The sequence below is a fragment of the Camelus bactrianus genome, chromosome 21, assembly GCF_048773025.1.
Source record: "Camelus bactrianus isolate YW-2024 breed Bactrian camel chromosome 21, ASM4877302v1, whole genome shotgun sequence".
Classification (NCBI taxonomy): domain Eukaryota; kingdom Metazoa; phylum Chordata; class Mammalia; order Artiodactyla; family Camelidae; genus Camelus; species Camelus bactrianus.
Window position 1 is genome coordinate 10181075 of NC_133559.1, and position 20655 is coordinate 10201729.

At 41.2% G+C, this 20655-nt stretch overlaps 1 protein-coding gene across 2 annotated transcripts in view; it reads right to left on the reverse strand.

Moving 5' to 3' along the window:
- SPTA1 (spectrin alpha, erythrocytic 1) overlaps nucleotides 1-20655 on the reverse strand; it is a 56885-nt gene that overhangs the window by 26723 nt on the left and 9507 nt on the right. For both annotated transcript variants that reach the window (XM_074349652.1, XM_074349651.1), the window contains exons 8-22: nucleotides 19535-19689; nucleotides 18425-18560; nucleotides 18242-18343; nucleotides 16254-16391; nucleotides 15539-15649; nucleotides 14163-14240; nucleotides 13858-14016; nucleotides 12288-12492; nucleotides 10725-10906; nucleotides 8034-8277; nucleotides 6592-6714; nucleotides 4372-4589; nucleotides 3462-3554; nucleotides 1653-1790; nucleotides 242-393 (exon numbers count right to left, since the gene is read on the reverse strand). In XM_074349652.1, coding sequence (XP_074205753.1) covers nucleotides 242-393; nucleotides 1653-1790; nucleotides 3462-3554; nucleotides 4372-4589; nucleotides 6592-6714; nucleotides 8034-8277; nucleotides 10725-10906; nucleotides 12288-12492; nucleotides 13858-14016; nucleotides 14163-14240; nucleotides 15539-15649; nucleotides 16254-16391; nucleotides 18242-18343; nucleotides 18425-18560; nucleotides 19535-19689 — 2234 coding nt within the window. The remainder of the gene's footprint in view (nucleotides 1-241; nucleotides 394-1652; nucleotides 1791-3461; nucleotides 3555-4371; nucleotides 4590-6591; nucleotides 6715-8033; nucleotides 8278-10724; nucleotides 10907-12287; nucleotides 12493-13857; nucleotides 14017-14162; nucleotides 14241-15538; nucleotides 15650-16253; nucleotides 16392-18241; nucleotides 18344-18424; nucleotides 18561-19534; nucleotides 19690-20655) is intronic.

Sequence of the window (20655 nt, forward strand, 5' to 3'; positions counted from 1 at the left end):
TCAAAAGACGTGGCTCTAATAAGTGTCTGACCTCTGGCAATTGACTTAATTGTTCTGGGGTTCCCTTTCCTTATTTAAAAAGTAAATGGTTTTAATTACCCTAAATTTACTTTCAGCTCTTCAAATCTGTGAATTTTCAAATCATCCCTAGTACAGCAGATGGAGAATCATGAGACGTGACTTTGGCCGATGGGAAATGTTTGGCCAAACACTGTTCAGTTCTTCAGGCTCCAGAACTTACTGGTTCTCTATCTGTTCCTGGCGCTGGGTGATGTTGCCTGGTTCTTCTCGCTTCCGCTGCGGGAGCGTGGGAAACTCATCGTGGGCAAGTTTCCTGACGTAGACAGCTGGCACAAAGCCCTGGTGATCATCAGCTTCCACTTTCCACCAGTCCTAGAGGGAGACCAAATCCCCATTCCTTAGTTCTTGGAAAAGCCACAGATAGAAGTTTTAACCCTCATAACTTAGTCTCTAGGCACAGACACAGGCTGATGGCCAAAAGAAGCAAACCATTGCTTATAGATGGCGTATAATATGTGGGTGGCATACAATTTGTGGGTGGCATATAACATGTGAGTGTCGTATATTACAAAGAAGATAAATCAAGAGTTCCAAGAACTGCAGAACTAGACCTCTGAAATCAAGGGATCTGACATTTGATGTTAGACCCTTAGCTTTGATGAAGTTTTCAAACATCAAAGGCCATTCTCCTAATGAGGGGGTCCTTTGTCCACTAGGAATTCACCAAAGATCCATGGGGTCAGAGCTGAACTGAGCCTCTCGTGGGTGGAGCATCTATGTATGACAATAGTGTACAGGGACTTCTCCTCCCCATCCCTCTCCCAGAGCCCTTAACAATTACGTGTTGCCTCAAAATTCATGTATGTGAATCCTTTACACTCAAGTTATCACCCTGATCTCCACAGAGTAATTTAGGAGTGTTGTTATACCGTCCACTCTGGAATTAGTATCCTCAGAGAATCATGTGTTGAAATGGAGAAGACTGAGCAAAGAGAAAAGGGGACTGGCACACAGCTGATTTGATAATGAAAAATTCCGCTTCTCTAAAAAAATTACTTGCCCTCAGAGTAACAGTTTCCCAAGCTCTCTTTTTTTTCTTCCCAATCATTTTTGGAGATTAATTATTAGAATATTTAAAAAATTACTTGAGCTCTTATTAAAATATATATTTAAAGTCCTAGACAATATTCTGCCACTATTCTCACAGTCATTCAGGTCTAAAGAAAACCAACTTGACAAAAGTCTTCTCTTTGATCAGTCTCCACCTAACCCCAGCTATTGTTGTTCCATTAGTAGAAACATGGGCACAGGAGAGGAAGAAGCAAAGAGACGAGAAGGAAGAGATAGTTTAACCCTGTAAATATATATAGAATTGCCTTTCATGGCTTACATGTCTTGGGGCTAATTATTTAAGCACTTTGAGCCCTCCCTTTGTTAGCTGTAAAATTGGTATTATCATCTCAAAAGATACAACCGGAGAAAAGAAACTACCCAATAAATTATGGTGATTTAAGAGAGACAGCAATAGAAAAATACCAGCTGGTTAAAATAAGGGCGTCTGGCAGGGTTGGGAGAGTTGACTGGGTCAGCGCCATCTTGGTGATGGGAAGAAAGGTAGGAGGGAAAGTCACCTTATTCACGGAACTGAGCAGCGTTAAGACGTCATTTTTCTTCATGGTAACTTCTTGGGGGAAGCGGGCCTGGAAGTCATAGAGAGCCACAACCCTCTCTTCTCCAGCAGCTCCCTCCACCGGTGCAGCCAGCTGTTGCTGAACGAAAACAGGAAGCAGAACGTGCCCGTCACCCATGGGGAGCATCTCCCTGGAGAGCCCACCAGTGGTGGGCTGGCCCTGGAGCCTCTGGCTGGAACCTCTTCCGTGGCTGCCAGGAACAGAGCTATCACAATACATTATCGTCGGAGACACTGCTCCACCCCTCCGCTTCTCAGGGAGCAGGCAGGCTGGCAAACATGAACGCAGAGTGAGCAAGTAAGAATGCGCTCTGTCAGAAACACATTCAGTGCTCGAAGCCATCAGTTCTTAAGCAGGTCATAAAGGCTTGAATGCATCAATGTTTCAGAGTATCGTTTGAGAAAAACCCACTGTCTCTCATCACCTTCTCCTTTCCCTGGGCCTCCACTGACAACGCTTCCAACCCCTAGGCCTTTAAAGCATTTTGTCGGGGAACCATGGACTTCCTCTTTTAGAGATGAGCGAACTACAGCACCAGAAATGCCACCGAAATTTTAAAAATTGGGAACATAAATTGAGATCAAATAACTCTTTTGCAAGCAATCTGCCCTCCAAGGTAAGAGTCTTCTTTGATTTTCACTTTCTCCAAATATCACACCTCACAGAGAACAAACCAAATGTAACGCCCCTTCATAAGTAATGACCTCAGCGCCTCAGACTGGAGTTGAAGATGCCCTTCCCCTGACAGATCTCTCTGATTTTATATCCTTCATGAGTTACAACGCACAAGCCCACCTGTTTTTGTGCAGACCCCCGCCATGCAGAGCTGGTTGAAGGCACAGCGCAGCTCTGTAAATACGTGCTGACTTGACATAGTGAGTCTGTCTGTCCTGCTCCCAGTGCGTGGATTCAGAGCCTCTCAGATGGGAGAATTTCTTGAATGTGAGAAGGGCCCCTCTTTTCCTTCCATCACACACAGGAAACACTTACACCGCTCAGCTGACTCCAGCCTCCATCACTCTTCAGGACAATTACTTTCACTTTGCAGTCTAGCCATTGTCGCATCCTCAGCCCTCCGCGTTTCCCATTTCCCAAATACACTTGATTGTTTTGTGCTTCAGTGCAATTGCTCCCATAGTTTATCCACTAGAAAAGCCCTACTCTGCATAGTAAACCACTCTTTTAAAAAAAAAAAAACTCAGGTAAACTGGCTTGCCTCAGCTCTGAAGATTTTTCTACCTTCCAGCGCTCTTATTTCAAGAGATCGGAATGCTCTCTTCTTCGAGACCCATTTTCCTGTTCATATATCTGTTATATGCAGTTATTTGTCAAAATTTCTGACCTAAGGGACTGTAATTTTCCTTCAGGTCAGGATTGTTTTCATTCATGTTGCACATGGTAGGCATTTAATAAGTGTTGGTATTAAAAAAAAAAGGGAGGAAGGGGAAAAATCAGGAATGAATATAAGAATATAAGAATAAAAGAAGTAAGAAAAAAGGAGACTGGAAATATAAAAGAAAGGAAAAAGACAGCAAAAATAATGCATCAATGAACCAATTCTTGTAAACTGAATCTCTGTAGACGCTACAAAGATGCTGCAGTGCCTGCCTATAAGCACCACAGAACTTAGTATTTCCTTCGCAGTTGTTCTCTGGAAGATGCAAGGTAAAAACCAGCAACAAAGGGGATTCCCCGATTCCCTTTCCTCTGTGGTGGAGAATGTGATTCCTGTCACACCCGAGTCCTTACCTGGCAGGCTTCTGCCTGATCGCGAAGGGCTTGCATACTCTTTCCAAATGCCTTGAGGTCCACCAGAAAGCTCTCGTGCTTCTTTAGAAGAGCCTGGATTTGTTGATGGGAAGATCATCAAATCCAAATACAGGAAGAGCATTAAGCATCCCTGGGGAATTTTCCAGCTAATGTTTTGTGTTACACTGATGGTCCCAATTCCTGGTAAGAGACACTCTCCATCTTCAATAATTTTTTTTTTAACTCTAAATGTGCAAGTTTCAGGAAATAGGAGTTAAATAAGCAATAATTTTTAATACATTTGCTTTGATCAAGAGGAAGTCAAAATTGCATAAGCATTTTATCCACACACATCACAACTGAAAGAGGGCGCTGCTGATGGCACTGCTTTGTAGGATAAACATTAGCCCAAACTTTGAGGCTCATTTCGAGTATTTCTATGGCCCAGGGTTTGTGAAATACTATGCTGGCTGACCATGGGACAATGAAAAAAACAAAGAAGTGGACATAAAGGGTAATGATGACCTTTGGGGTTCTTCTTGTCCCAAAAGGTCTGCCAGATTTTTCTTATAATAAAAGAATTAAGGTATATATTTTTAAATGATAGTTGGTTTGTGAAATCCCGAGGTTAAACCACGGAATTTAGGATGGGACCAAAACAAGCATGAATGTCTGGTCACGCCTTTGGGTTTAGATAATCTCTAAGGAATATGGGTCTCTGTGGTGTTAGGGAAATATGGTGTGTCTTTTGGGGTTTCTGTCAACTCTGAGGTTATCCCAGCAGACCTAGGCTAAAGGTTGTCACTCTGGAAACCCCAAATAATCTAACAAAACCTGCAGCTGTTGCACAGTCTAATTTGGTACCAATTTGGTGTGGACTAGACAATGTCCATCCCTGTGCCCACCTTACCCCAGCTGTTTCTTCATCAGCCCCATAGTTAGTGTTGTCTACAATGGGTTCCTTCTCTCTCATCCACGCTTCTGCTTCACACAGATCAGCTAAGTACTGCTGGAACTGGATGTTGGCTTCAAGATCCCTTAGCCGTCTAGCAGCTCGAGCCTGGAGAGATTCCATATTCTCATTCAAACTCTCGACCCTGGAGGCCACAGCCTCTGCAGCAAAATGCCCTATGGAGTAGTTACAGAAAAGGGGAGTGTTACCCTCATTAATGTCCCTTGTACTTCAAGCCTCTTGGTGACTCGGGAGAGAGAAAGGGAGGCATGAGGGTGATGCTGCATGTAGTCAATGTGACATTTTACCTAAGTTCCTGGGAGTTGGAATGTCATAAGTGAGTTTAAGCATGAATAGGAGCTAATGGGGGGTAGGCATTATGCATGGTAGTGCACTGGATGGTACCGTCTGTGATGTACAGATGGAAAACAAAGTACCTAGGTGTGGGTACTGGTCAGAGTTCCAAAAACATGCATTCTCTAGCCTGAGCAGAAAATTCAGCAGATGCTCATTTCTGTCCATGAAAGATTTACGACTTTAGGAATTGTTCTCTCATGCTAAACAGCTGGAATACGGGACAGACGGTAAGATACAGTAATTTTCAGATAACAGGGAGAAGGTTGTGACTCCTGAGAGAAGGGAAAGAAATAAAATATGCCTTATGATTGCCACAGCTTATGCCTGGGGCAGCTTCTATACTGTAGTGGTGGGAGGGCTAACCCAGATAGAACTAGCAATCACAGTGCATTGAGGAGACAGAAATCAGAGCTGAGGGAAGACAAGACAGCTGTAGTTTGTGGAGCAGAATACTGCAAAGGAGGATGCTTCACCCTGATGGCATTTTGGAGATATGCAGAGAGGTCCCCTGGAGTATTTGATGGATTGCTCCTTTGCACACATGTGTAAGCAAACTCCTCAAGGGTAAGGAAAAGAAGACTGGAATGCAATAGACCAAAACAATTCCTAAGGCTCATATGGGGCTGTGAATAATAAAATGGTCACCCACCAAAGAGGAAAGATAGAATACATGAGGTACTGTTCTCAGAGGGTTATACCTTAGTAGTGGACTAGTCTCTAAATTAGTTCCAGAATGAAGGCTTCCCCGGAAGAATCAGAAGAAAGCAGATCCAAGAAGCTGAATGATTGCAAAGCTGAAGAAGCAAACAAAACTACACCAAGTTATATCATAATCAAAGTGGTGAAAACCAGTGGTGAAAAAGCTTTAAAAGATTCAGAGGGGTGGAAAAGTTATTACATACAAAGGAGCAAAGATAGTAAAGAGAGCAGCCTTCTCATCAGAAATGCTGCAAGTCAGAGGACAATGCAGCCGCAGTTTAAACTACTCAAAGAAAGACACTGTCAACCAAGAATTTTATATTTAGGGAAGAAGTGTTTCAAAAAGGAAGGCAAAAGAAGTCTTTTAGACCAACAGAAGCCCAGAGAATTTATGGTGAGCAGACCTTCATTACAGGAAATGTTAGAGAAACTTAATGTGGAAGGAAACTTATGCAGTAGACAAAGGAATGAAGAACACAAGTATGTAAGTAAACAAAAAAGGCTGTTTAACCCTCATTTCCTAGTCCTCTTCAAAGCTAATTGACTATCAAAGCAAAATTAATAGCAGTACATGGGTGGGTTTATAATATATGTAAAATTTAAGTGTGTGACACCAATAGACAAAAGATGAAGGGAGAGAAATGGAAATATACTGCTTAAGGATCTTATTTTACACATGAAATGGTATGAATTTACGTAAGCATAGACTGTGGCAAGTTAATGATCCGTTCTTTGAGTCCTAGAACAGTGAGTGTTAAATTTTTGCTCCCAGAATCCCTTCACAATTTTAAAAGTTATTGAGGACCCCCTAAAAACTTTTGCTTTTATGGTGATATCTATTTAGTTGCCATATCAGAAATCAAAACAGACAACTTTAAAAGAATGCACAATTATGTGTTCCATTAACCATTAGAGCAATGGCATTATCATATATCATGTAAACTCCAGAACACTTCACTTGCACTCATGAAAAAGGCAAATGATTGTCTAAGGATCATTGTGAAAACCACGTTGGATGGAAAGGTGGATCAGATACTTTTCATGAAGCCCTTAAATTAAAGAAACTTCTCCCCACAAGTCTGTCACAGTGATGATTGCTCAGTTAATCCAAATCATACATACCTTCCTCTACCATTTTGCTTCCCCTCTCTGTTATCACTCGGATGCACGGTGCATGGCTGGCAATATCAGCCTGGATGACTTGATGTCTGTTCAGAAGCTTCTTGGAGGCAATCAGATCCTTGCCTACAGAGAAAAATAACATCAAGGTCACTGTTCTAGTGGACAGAATAAGAAGAGGCTACTCTACTTCTTTTTAACTCATGGACCTACAAAGTCTTCCCTTTGAGGTAATAATCATTAAGTGGGCTTCCTGAAATTTACCCTGTTTGTCTGAATTAACTCTGCTCAGCTTTGTTCTTTCCCTTGCTTCTTTGTACTAAGAAAATCCAGCTCATTATTCTCCAAAAAAAAAAAAAAAAGCAATGAATGAAGCACTATTCCCTTTGGATGATAGGCAGAAGAGTAAGTAAATTTTCAGCTCAAACTTCCAATATCATGCAACCAATTTTGTTTCAATGTACTATGGTGTAAAAAGCAGAATCTTCCACTTGCTAATTTCCATGAGTATCAGAAAGCTATTAAATTCTCTAAATCTAGATTTTTTTTCCACCATAAAGTGGCCCAATGTTCCTTATTTTATAGTTTTCTTTGTAAGGATTAGAAATAACTTATTTAAAAGTGCCTCACTCACTGATTAACATTAATGAGCACATAATGAATACTGTGCAATGTTAATTTTTTCTTCTTTGAAGGTCCTCAGTTTCATCTGTCCACTTCATCCTGCCTGTCACCCATCCATGGTTCACCTCTCTTTCCTCCAAAATTTTCTTCCCTATACTTCACACTAAATGTCTCTCCAGAAACTCTCTAAGCCCATCTATCCTTCAAAGAGATCTTTTCTCTTCTAGAGGTTTTCCCAGACTAGCCCCTCCACTGTCATCATTGTCCAGCCCCTCATAGATACAGCCAATACATGTATGTTAAGTTTACATCACATTTATGTGCACTTTTTCCTTTATTTCAGTGCAAGTTTCCTGGCACTAATGATGGTGAACTGGTAACTTTCAAAGGAAAGGAAAATATGTATTTTTATCTGCTTACTTCAACCCTTTATTCCTGGTAATAGCTCACATGCATCTTTGCAAAAGCTCCCTTTATAAAAGGGAGCCACTGACAACACAGACAAAAACACTCACACACTAACCACAATTGCTCAGCCAAGGACCTTGGCAATAACCTAAGTTAGAGCAAATGGCAAAAAGCTGATCTCTTTAGCTCTTCCCAGAGGCCTTAAACTCACGGCACTGTTTGTGTCTGGTTTTAGGAGGTATGAATTTTTTAAAAAAATCTTCTTTTTGAAATCTGGAAAAATTCTCATGAGTCTAAGGGGGAAGATCTGAGGACAAACTTTGCACCCCCTCACCGATGAATCCCAGATCTTTCAAGCGATCTGCAGAACTTGGTCTTCTCCCTGTGGCTCCGCCTCTCAGGAATGTACTAACCAAGGTACGTGGAAGCTGCTGCGGGTTTAGTCTCTTGGATCCAGGCCTCCTCATCCTCTGTGTCTCTGCAGATCTGGTGCAGGCGGAGATGGTCAGTGAGCTCATCCTTCCGTAAGGCCAGCGGCTCTTTCAAGGCTTCAAACCGGGACACCAGGTACTCCTGCCTTGCCCGTATGTCCCCAGCATACGGATGGCCTATTTCTTCAAAATATGCCGCCAAGTCTGTGAGGGTGTCCACCTGATTCTGAAGGAGAAATAGAATGGGCATTAGAAAATTCCATCATTTCGTTAAAGAAGATGAGAGTTTGGTTTTTGGGGTGGGGCATGGGGAGAATCAGCTTCCGTACATACTGGGTTTAAGCCTCTAATCAAATCAGTGAAATAGAGTGGGAGGGGTCACTCCACGGAGAACCAATTCCTCAGGCCAAAAGCTGTTTACAGGGAAGTAGTTCTGAAGCCACGTTTTAGAAAGGACCAAATGTTTAGAGGGTTTGCCAAAGAAATCAGAGAACCCAGAGCCTTTAGCCTTCTAAAGCCTTAATTGTTCGGGAGTGCGGATGAATTGAGGTCCTGAGGAAAACAGCAGGAGGCCTTTTCCATTTCAGTTCCCCTTCCAACCTCTTCCTCATCCTTTCCAATGAGCTATAATTGTAACTAGCATGGACACCACTGAAGTTTGAGTTTGTCGCGTAGCAGGAACAATGCCTATGAGATGAAATCTGATGTGGCAAAAACCAACATCAGAACCTCTGAAAGAGAAACCCAAAGGCCTTTCTTTGGCCATTACCCAGTTGTGTTTGTTTGAGTAAATCACTGTCCCCGTTTGGGGTGTATCTGAGGAAGGAGGAATACAGAAACAAGAGTTTGAATGATCTTCCTAGAAATAAAATTTTAATGGTGTTACTATACGGTAAAATAGAGGCAAGAGATTAACTTCATCTTTATTAGTAAGGTCAACTCTAACTGGCCTGGCAGTAGAACAGAGCATAGGATCTTTGTTTGTCTGTCGTTTGCTTTTCGGGGTGAGGGATGGTGGTATATGAGAAGTGCTTCAAGAAATGGGTGAGCCACAGGTGTTGGTTTTGCTTATTCTCTTTTGCAGTCCAGTGCTCAGCTGATAAAGAGTTCGATCTGTCTCTTCTCAATCTGGAACAAACCGTTGACCCTCAACAGCTTCTTAAAACATACACTCACTCCTGCATGAGGAATTAAAGACTCCATAAAGAGTTGAAATTAAAGTCTCCTACTAGCCAGCTGCTCTCATCTCTTAGGACATTTTAACTTTGGAAAACACCGCTGTGTAATAATAGTGTGATTTTAAAGCATCACAGTTGTCATCAGGGTGATGGACCCCCTGTGCTATTTGAGAACTAATATAGTGCATGATGCCTCCAGCCCGAGACACAGAAGATTTGGCTGCTGGCCAACTGCCATTTTATCCTGGGAAAATTCTTCACCTCTTTCAATCTTAGTTTCCTCATCTATATAAAGAGAACTTTGGACCAGAGGATGTTTATGATCTTTTTCAAGTTCAGTATTCCATATCAAAAAAATTTTTTGCAAGCACGATATTTTGGCCACTACTCCAACCAGAAGAACCAATCCCTAATGATCAGATGTCCCGGCTTTCCCAGACAGGGGCACATACCCTTGTTTATGACATGTTTACACATGCTGTTCCTCTTCTTTGTACTTTTTAATTTACTTTTCACTAAATCCTACATTTTTACTCCTTTGAAAATCTGTTCCACACTCTCCTCCTCCATCTAGATTTCAAAGCTAACCTTATATGATTTTCCTAACTCCAGTCTTTTGCTTAAAACTCCATCAACCCATACCTAGAGCTATGTAAGTTATTGGATTTGTTTTATTTTGGGGTTTTTTTCCCCCGTTTTCTGTAGATTATTCTGTCTTTTCCATTTAACTAAGAGTGACCAAAGAACAGACATCATGGAAGTATATTTTAACAGGACAGATCAGTGGGACTTTCTAGGGAACAGCTTTAAATTCTAGGGAAAAGTTTTAAATACAAGATAGGATTTCTGGGATAAGAAATGAGTCAATCGAAAGTAGATTTCCACTGAGTCCTCCAGAAATTCACATGCAGTATCTATACTCTAGAAACCTGTTGGATAAATTTACTTAAAGTAACAGTCTAGTGGGATTTCAGGGGGATAACCCTGAAACTAAGAGCCGAGACACCTGCCTCACAGTCCTGGTCCTGCTGTGAATTTTTTTTCTTTGACGTTGGGAAAGTCACTTTACTTCTATGGTAGGATTTAAAATATTTTCAAGCTTTGAATTGCAGAATGCCAGAACAGAAATAGGCAACTTTTTTCATAGGTGAGGATACAGAGGTGTAAAAAGGTCAAAAGATACACCAAAGATCACATCACTAGTAAGCGATGAGGCTGTGTATAAAACCCAGGTTTATGGATTGAAAGTACAATGTTATATTTAGAGAAGTCCATACAGTCTTACATCAGCCGTGGGGTTCTGACAGGACACCAGGTACCCAGGAGAATGGCTGGATGAAAGGAGATATTGGAAAAAGGCAGTTGCCCAATAAAATTTTTGATTTTATCTTTAGTTTCCTGCTCTCTTTGTCTTTTAATAGTAATTACTTATAAGTGTGTTCAGAGCATAAGCAGGTGCGTTGGCCTCCAACTGGCCAAAAAGCAGACCACAAACCTGATGAGCAGCCATGTCAGACTCGAGGAGGGCGAGTTTCCTGAGTAGGTTCTGTACGCCCTTCAGGTCTTTCCCGTAATCCTCAGAGACAACCTGCCTTTCCACCTCCTGCAGCCAGTGTTTCAGGTCTTCTGCATTATTTTCAAATTGCAGCAGCTTGCTAGCTTCATACAGCAGGATCCCTGCGAGAAGACCCAAGGTATAAGGCAGGTGTCATAACGGATCCTTGTGATGCACTAACACACGTTACAACAACTTCAGGAAGCAATATAATATTTTGATATTCCAATGGGGAAAAATAGAGCTGTCTCACATGATTATACAAGAAATCACCGTCAATGTGTAGAATTCGGATGGTATTTGTTTTTGAACACAGCAGGGCTCTCAAAACAAAGATAATATGTTCACTCCCTGCTAAGGGGCAGTGTTGCTGTTAGATTTTAACTGTCTTGGGAATTTTCATGCCATTTGTTACTCTCTGTTGAGACCTCCTTTCCAAAGGGACTCAAACACAAGCACCGCATTTTCCAAGAGACGTCTAAAACTTGGGGTTGTCGCAGTTCGAAATTTCGAAGTGTCTTTTCATAACTATCTTTCTCAGAACTTGGCCAAACCCCCTCTTAGTGCCTGTCCTTCATCACAAACCATGCCTGACAATTTTCTCTTCCAGAAGATATCTTGATTATTCACGCTGTTCTCAGCTAAATTCTTTATTCTATGACCTTATAGGAATTATCTGTATTATTTCTGTGAAGCAATTACTGTATTTCTTAATGCTGTAGAGTAGCAGCAACTTACTGTTACAATCAAGTTGGATTTTTTTTCCTAAACCAAAACTCAGGGTGCCATCCACAAAATCCATACGACGTCTGTCTTCTATAACCAGGGCAGAGTCGTGTCTACAGGTGGTTTATGACAAAGGGGATATTGACAGAGGAACTTCATTATTTGTGTTAATTGTGACAATCGATTAATTTTCCACAGTAAGAGGTGAAGTTAAATGTAAGTAGAGGCTATTCAGGCAGACATGTGAGAGTTTTTTAAGACCTTACAGCAGAGCCTGAACATGCTCAGACAAGTGAAAACTAGCAGCAAATCATCAAGCCCTGTTTATAAGAATAAAATATCGTGGGAATGTCACATGTGGCATTACTATCTAATTTAATGACCTAGGTCTTAATATCTTGTCTCATTTATAGAACCAAAATATGTAAAATCTAGCTTAAGGACACTAGTTTTAAGTGCAAAACCAATACTGAATTCATGGTACCTGAATACATATTCAAGATAAAGGGAAAACGTGGGAGAAAAGTGAAGGAAACAAAAGTAACTTCAGTTGAAAAAACCCACACACATGAAGAAAACACAAAATTGTGTGAGTATACAGTGCGATAAATCTCGATTGGATTTTAAAAATTTCTCAACCAATAAAGGAAGACGCAGGAAAGCAAATGAGTAGCGTCCCTTCTCAGAGAGGTCACCAGGGAAATTCAAGGTGATAAGACGAAAAAGGTGGGTTTCAGAATTTGGGAGTTCATTTTCGCACAAAGCTCTGCTCCGAACCTTTCTGCTCTGTAGCCTCCAGCAACTCCTTCCAGAGTCTGTCAACCTCCCTCAGACGAGCAGCCGCACTTTCAGAGGCATAGTGATTGCTCTCAATCATCTCCTGACCAGTTTTCTTTAGATCATTGAGCAGGATCTTCTTAGCTACCAATTCCTCTTCAAAGACTTGCTGCTTTTGAACCTGGATCCTCAAGGTCTGTATATCCTGAGACAAAATGGAAAAACAGAACAAAACAAAACAAACCATTACTTGACGAATAAAGGGGCGTACATTTTGAGGACGAGGATTTCTTTTCACCACAAATCTAACTGAACTGCGAAGAGGATGTAAGGGAGGACTGTCCTAGTCCAAGCATAGAGCCAGAGGATGTTTAGGAGACTATGCAACCAATCCCTCCTTCCACACAAGTGGCAGACATGGCTAATCAATCCCTGAATTTGTTTCTACTGAGTCTGGGTATGGTCGGAAGATCATTTAAAATATGACACTCCATGCAAGCATTAATAACCAATCAGAGCTGTCATAAAGGATGAAGATTACCTTTCATTCCTATCCTAGTATACGAAGCATCCATCCTTCTGCCCCATATAGAGAAGATCTGTTTACCCTACATACACTGGAACCATAACTCCTCTAGACAACACAAGCATGTAATGCTGAGTTTTACAGAGTGAAAGGCATTGGTAAGATGCTCAAAGTTCTATAAAAACGTAAGAACAAAAGGATCAGAGGTATACATTTAAGACTAAATTATGTCTAGAAAGGTGAGTACTGGGAATAGATATTGGCCTAGAAATCAAGAGACTAATTCTAGCCCTGACTGTAAATGTGAAAATTTGTGAGTCTGTAGGTGTGTGTGCATGTATCATAGTTTATTTTGTGAGTGAAAGATACGTGTTTTACACAACCCCAAGGCAAAGAAACCTATGGCTCAGAGATAATTCTGGAATTTTTCAACATCACACAAACTAAAACAGGACAGGGAGAGAATTTAAGCCCAGTTTTTACCTTCTCCAGAAAGAATTCATGCTTCTAACCCTTAGGTTAACCTGCTTCCTAAATACTTGGCCGACCTTGGGCAACTCACTTCACAGTTCAGATCCCTGGTTTCCCCATCTATAAAATAAAAACGTGTTCCTCTCCAGCTACAAAACTGTGTCAGTCTACGTTATACCAAAACCTTGGATTACTTTTGAGTTCCAAATAGCTTGAATGTACATTATGATTAGACCCAATATTTTCCTACTGTTAAGGGTGGAGAGGGAAGCAGAAGGGGGCATAAGCAACTAAATAAGGAGCAGTTCCTCCTTTCCCCCATTCTGTTCAGGACCACTGGAAATTGTGCCAGAGAAAAGGGGTGATGGGCAACAGGGTACAGGAAAACTGGAAACTAGATTCTTCGCTAGATATATAGTCCTGGAGGAGTCATTGCCCTGCTCTGAGACTCTGTCTTCTCATCTACAAAGTGAGGTTTGCCAGCTGAACGTCACTGTCCTTCCAGTTCCAAGACTCTAATTCCATGAAATTCAGTCCCAAAGGGTGTGTCCAGGGTCTGCAAATCCTGCCTACCTTGCAATCTTTATCATCATCTGCCAGTTTTTTCTTCTTGTTGATCCAGTTCTTTAGGTCATCTATGTCCCGAAACAGTTTCTGCAGAAGCAATGAATCTTCCAGCAACTTGCGTCGAGTGGCAGCCCTTTCACGTAAAGCACGCTGTCGGGCCAACAGCTGCAAAAACCATACACAGACTCACTGTCAGCAAAATCAAACATGGATACATGAGATTCACCGCCCACCACAGTCATCACGCTCCAACACCTCCCCTGACCCCAGTGCACAGGCAGGTGGAGGCACATCTGGGACCTTGAAAATACCTTATCCCGGATAGCAGCGATGTTCTCTGAATCATAGTGGTTGTTGTCAATCAGTTTGGTTGCAGTCTTGTCTAAGGTCTGGGGAAAAAAAAAAAAAGGAGTGCTTTCCCCTCAGTGGTCATGAGTAAGTGGCCACAGTTTGACTAGTTTAAAGAGGAAACATGACAATGTGGGGAAAAGACAAGTTCCAAAGTCAGACCTAGGTCCCACTTCTGATTTATTTTATAAATTACATTTCAAAATGTATATTTCAGGCAAGTTAATTACCCTCTCTATGCCACAATGTTTTATAAATCTAGGTTACAGTCAGTGAATGCTGATGTCACTACCAAGTGAATATCTGACCTATTCTTTAATTTTTAAGAGGAATTACTATTGATATAGCCATGTCCAGGCTCTATTTGTCTATCTATCTATCCATCCATAGTCTGTCATATAAACTTATATCTACATCTAATCTCTAACTACATGAGGAATGAAGTGAGAAATCACAGATGTGAATTTTTACTCATAATTCATTCATGAACTCCTAAAATCGCTAGAGCCCAGGATGGATTAATTGATTGAGAATAGGAAAATGACCTGAAATAAATGATAGCCTTTTACAAATCCTAATTTACTTCATGCTGTTAGCTTTTACCAATGAGAACCAACAGAATAAGCATATGGATTTGTAAGGGACCATATTACGTGCCATACTGACTGAAGATTAACAGAGAAGACTTGGAATTTTGTTGTTACTGTTGGTGGTGGTGGTGGTTGTGGTATAAATACACGTGTGTGCATTTAAAACCAGCCCCATCCTAGGAGATGGCCAAGGATATACAATATATTGGGCAAATAAAGTCCAGTCCTCATACTTCTTGCTTATATATTGACCAGTTTCTGTGACATTGTAACTTAAAGTTCATAGAAAAACCATAGTAGCATTAAATGAGAAACACATAGATGAAAAGACACAGGGAGAAATAGATACTACTTAGATATCTAGATACGAATCCAGAAAACTAAAGGGCGATATTACTGGAGAGGAGAAAAACTCAAAAAGTAAATAATACATTTCAAACTTTTAAGTGATGATTCTATGTTGGACATGGATCCAATCGTCTCTCCTTATACTGCAGAAAAAAGAAGACAATCGTGCACTTCATCAGAAATATAAATGGCTTGAAATCTTTAAAAACTTTCTAAATTTGCTTTGCAGGGTGAGAAATGTGTTGATAAAAATGGGTATGATTATTTTTCTGGGTATTTTCTCTTTTAAGAACAACCTTCATATTCCGTCTGACAGTTATGAGTGATTTTGAAGATTGGCGTTGTATGGGATGATATACACAAACATGAAGCCTGAGCCCGAACCAGGGCCCATTGCTTACTGTGATCTTCTCCTCCTGGGCGGTAAAGGCTTCCTCAAAGTCACCGTGGCTCTGAAGAAGGGCTTTTACGCTGCCCAGGGAGTCTCCCAGGTCCTCATTTTTCAGGAAGGCCTATAGTAGACAGAAAGCTACATCTTAGCTGTGCCTCATTGGTAAGAAACATTCCCTTTGGAATACTTCTGAGAAAGGAGTGAGGAAGGAGGTGAGGGGATGGAGGCAAGGTGGGAATTAGCACAGAGGAGGAGAGGGGGTAGAGACTAACTTAAACAGCAGGAGCTCCAGACTCCCTTCCCAATCCTCTACACAACTTCATCACCTTTGTCTCTGTGTCTGTCCCAGCCCATCTAGACACTATTCTGAGATCACAAAGCTGCCTCAAGAGGACCACTCACTCATCTCCTCCAGGAAATCTCTGGTTAACCCTGCCTCACTCATCCCATTTTCTCTTCCTGACCCCTTGACAATTGGATATTCATTTTTGTCTCATGTTCATTTGGGCTTCAAACTTCTCTGCTTTGTATTCAGGTATTTTTCTGTGCATTTGTCCATGAGGGAATTGCAAGAGCCTCATAGACAGTGCCAATCTTTTCTCCTTCTTGAGGCTCACCCTCCATTCCCAGGTGAACAGAAGGGGTTGTGAAGGTGCTGACAGTAGTAAATGAGGAGTGGGACAAGTGGCTTCCAGACACTTGCTGAGCCCCCCACCCCTTGTTACCTCCTGTCTACTCATCCAGCTGTCCACTTGCTCACTGTCACGGTAGAAGATGTGCAGCTCCAAGCACTGCTCGTACTGATTCTGACGCCTGTCCCACAGTTCCAGCAGGGTGGACCAGGTGTGGTCGAGTGTTGCCATCTTTTGAAAGGAGGAGATAATGTACCAGACTAAGTGATGTAAGTCAGACAAAGACACAAATGGTATGATACCACTTATAAGTGGAATCTAAAAACAATGACACAAGTGAACTTATTTACAAAACAGAAAGAGACTCACAGATGTAGAAAACAAACTTATGGCTACCAAAGGGGAAAGGGGGAAAGGTGGAGAGGGCTAAACTGGGAGTTTGGGATTAGCAGACACAAACTACTATATATAAAATCTGCAAACAACAAGGTCCTACTGTATAGCACTATATTCAATAGCTTATAATAACCTATAATGAAAAAGAATATATTTATATATGTATATGTAACTGAATCATTATGTTCTGCAGCAGAAAGCAACACAATATTGTAAATCAGCTATACTTCAATTCTAAAAAGAGAAAGAATGTACCGGAAGATACTTCATTTATTTTATCCTACATTTACTGAGCATCTAATACATGCAAAGCCTCTTGAAGGATCCAAAAATGAATAGGCAACAGGCTTTTCTCCTAAGGCTCTATCATCTAAGTGAGTAACTGTAGTATAGGTCAAACGAGATAAATACTGTAACAGAAGTACAACACACTTGATATGTATAAATAAAGAAGAAAAGATTAATTCTGATTTGATGAACCAGGGAGTAGAAGTGTGGAAAGTATTGTATCAAACAGAGATTCAAAGAGCAGGGCAGTGAGGAATCAAGATTGTAGGAGGACATAACTCCACAAGCAAGTAATTCCTCCAAGTAATCATTAGATCATGCAACGTGCTCCGGAGAAAAGGGCGGTGTCTGAAAATGGTAGACGTTTCATGAAATTCAAGTTCATAGAGCACTTAAATTATCAGATTGAGAAGTTTGCACTCTACTCCAAAAGCAGATGAGGAAAGAGAAAAGTGACATTCTGAAACTCTTAAAAACCTTTGTTTCTGCCCAAGAATTTGCCCAAGAAACTCCAGCTTATCAAAACAGCTGCTGTGTTAACTTTATCCAAAAAAGCACAAATTATCAGCATCCCAGGATAATAGGTAAGCTTCCAAGGATTTGGGTCCTGCTATTCTTTTGGCATAAAATTGTTAAAAATAAAAATCCATATTATAATGTTCCCATAGAGTTTTTGGCAAATTCAAAATATGATCGTCTCAACCTTCGCCATATAGCACTGGGGACTGTGCTTGGAATCTAATGAGATGCAAAGAGCCTGCAAATCTTATTTCAGTTATCATTCCAACAAATTCCTGTCTGTGGTGTCTGTGACTGAAGCAAAATTTCTCAGGGGTCAGGGGGTTGAAGTGAGCCCCTGGGATCCAAGCGGTTAGGACGATGTCAAACCTGCTTCTTCATTCAGTGTAATTCTGAGTGTTTAAAGCTCTCCTGTTGTTTAATATAGATGGAGAAACAGATATAGGAAAATCAGTTTGATTTGAGGCAGTATAGAAGAGAGAAGAAAGATAGCCATATGTTAGGCACCATGCTAGGTACCTTAAAGAATCCAAGATGGCTACAGTCCTCAAAGAATTCACAACCTGGGGATGAGCGTGTGAAAGGGATACAACAGAGCACATGCGACAAGGCAAGATGGGATGCAGGTTTCAAATTAGGGAGAAGGTAGGTTGATGAAATTAGGCTGGTGAAGTAAAGTCTCAGCGGTGAAGAATGGTTTTTCAATTGGCTCAGTTCTGCTAAAGCAACATGTGAAGGAAGCAGTGTGAAATTTGGGCCCATATTAAGATGTTAATAAGCCTTCTATCCTCTTCCCATTCAGAGATGATCATATTAGTATGAGATTAACTGAAGGCTAAATAAATAGAGAAATTTCACAGACTGTTAAACGAGATTACCTTTTCCCGAATTTCATCAGAGGCTTCATGATGGGCATCCAGCAGGGCTTTTCCAGTCTCATCAACCAACTGACGTCGGTTATGGTAAGAGTCAATGTTATTCTGTGGCCACAAGACAAAATGTCTTAAAGTGCAGCTAGAAACTTTGTGGCAGTCTTGGCACCTCCCTCGTCCCTCTCTAACCTTATGTTGCTGGTGCTTGTCCAGCAGGGCTTCTGCACCCGTGACATCTATGGGCAGCTCATCGGCACTGATCAGAGCAATCTTCTCCTTCATCCAGCGTAAGAGCTCATCATAGTCGGATAAGAACCGCTGGTACCTGTGGAAAAGATAAGGGAAAAGGCTAGAAGGAGAAACCAGGAGCAAATGGACTTTGAACAAAGAGCTTGGGTTGGGCTAAGATGTGCAACATGCTTCTAGCTCTAACCCTCCACCTCCCCTTCCTCTGATGTGCTTCCTGTTCCTTTAGGGCTGCAGGCTGTGAGTCCTTCACGCCAGGTTGAATACTCCCAGGGCAGATGTGTCATTGTGGGATAAGGCACTTGGGCATTACCTCTCCAAAATCACAAAGTCAGACCTGCCCCAAGTGGAGTAAAGTACTCCCAAGGAAGCCAATAAAGAAGCACACAACATGAAGAACAGGAGACACCTTGTGAGAAGGAGCGACTAGCGTTAGGGTTAGGAGCGCTTGTGTATATTAGCTCACCCTTAACCACAGCAGTAAAAAAACAAACAAACAAAACACACACACACACACACACAGACACACACACACAAAAGGGTTACCTATTTGAAAAAATTAGAAGCTCACCATTTGATTTTAAATCATAACAAGAAGGTAAATACTATTTTCTGGTGATTGAATATCAGAAAAATCAATTGCGGAATTGATGCTCAAGTCCTTTTTGTAAGCTAACCTACATTCAGGAAATAATTCTAGATTTATTTTATGCACTTCAACTTGGAAACTAATTCCAGTTCCTTAGCCAGGGCCAGGATTTTGACATGTTTCTTCAGCTACTTTTCAGCTCTGTGGGCCACTTCGTAGCTTCCTACAACTATACAAATAGAGGAAGACAGAAACAGTACAGGCGAAAGACGGCGTCATGCTGAGTGTTATATCAGCCTGCAAAGGACTTCTGCTGGCAAATTAAAACTTCTCTTGCCTCTGCTGAGCAGGGAGGAGGGCCGGCTCACTCATTATCTTACTCCTTTCCCTCTTACCTCTGCTTTCGATATTATTCCTGAATCCCATAGAGAGCGATAAAGCAAGAGAGAAGAAGGGTTTCTCACCGATAAGAAGCCTGTAGCTTTTCATATCTGCTGGCAGCCAAGGTGCAGAAGTGCTCCCAGTTGGAGACCAGATCCTCTTTTATCTGCTGGATCTGAGCTGCATCTGAAGGATGGGAAAGCTTCAGGCTGTCTGCTTTCTCACGTAACTTCTCCACCTTTGGGATGAAAAAGAAACCTAGTGGATGAAGGTGGGTTAACTGGCTGGTGACGAGTGGCAACTTTGTTGTATGCACAGATGTCTAATTATAATGCTGTACACCGGCAATTTCTATAATTTAAGAAGAAAAAAGAAAAAAAAAAAAACCTAGTGGGAAATCCAGGCCCACTCTGGTCCTCCCAACAAAGTTTTATGGGAGCGATGTAACAAAATAATCATGTGAATAAGAATAATTTATTAGTGCATTTATGTTGATCTATTTATATTAACATATTCATGTAACAATATTAACAATAATTACTGACCACTTTTTGTCTCTCATTGTGCTAAGCATGTCACACGAATTTTCTTGTTTTATACTCTTCTTTTAATATTACTAGGAGGCAGAAACTATTCTCATTCCCCTTTTATGAGAAAACTGAGAGGTAGAATGTTTTATTTGCTCAAGGTCACTCAGCTAGACATGGTCAGAAGCCAGGTTTAGACATCACCTGTCCTTCATTACGCTCTATACTACTTCCATAAATATGGTTGTGGGAATCAGAAAGACATTTCTGCTCAGGAAAATTTCTGCCAGGACAACTCCAGTAATGCCAGATCATTCTGAGCACAATTCCTGAGGAGTGGGGTTCCTGGGGCAAATTCCACATGCTGTTGTTAGTCTTTCAGTCGTACTCAACTATAATTAGATATTATCTAGGATTTGACATTTTATTATCATTATTCATCAAATCATGATATTTTATTATTCATTATTAGGAAAAAAAAAAAAAGACCAAGGGCAAAAAATAAGCAAGAACAAAAGAAGCAGAATGGTGAGGCAGTTTTCAGAAAGTTGACACAGGGGCAGAGTGATGATTACAGCCGAGCAAGTGGGAATCTCCCTGTGGGCTGACTCCGCTGCATATGCAGGAGTGACTGGTTTAAGTTATGGGTCAAGTTGTGAGGGGAAGAAGTAAGGGCG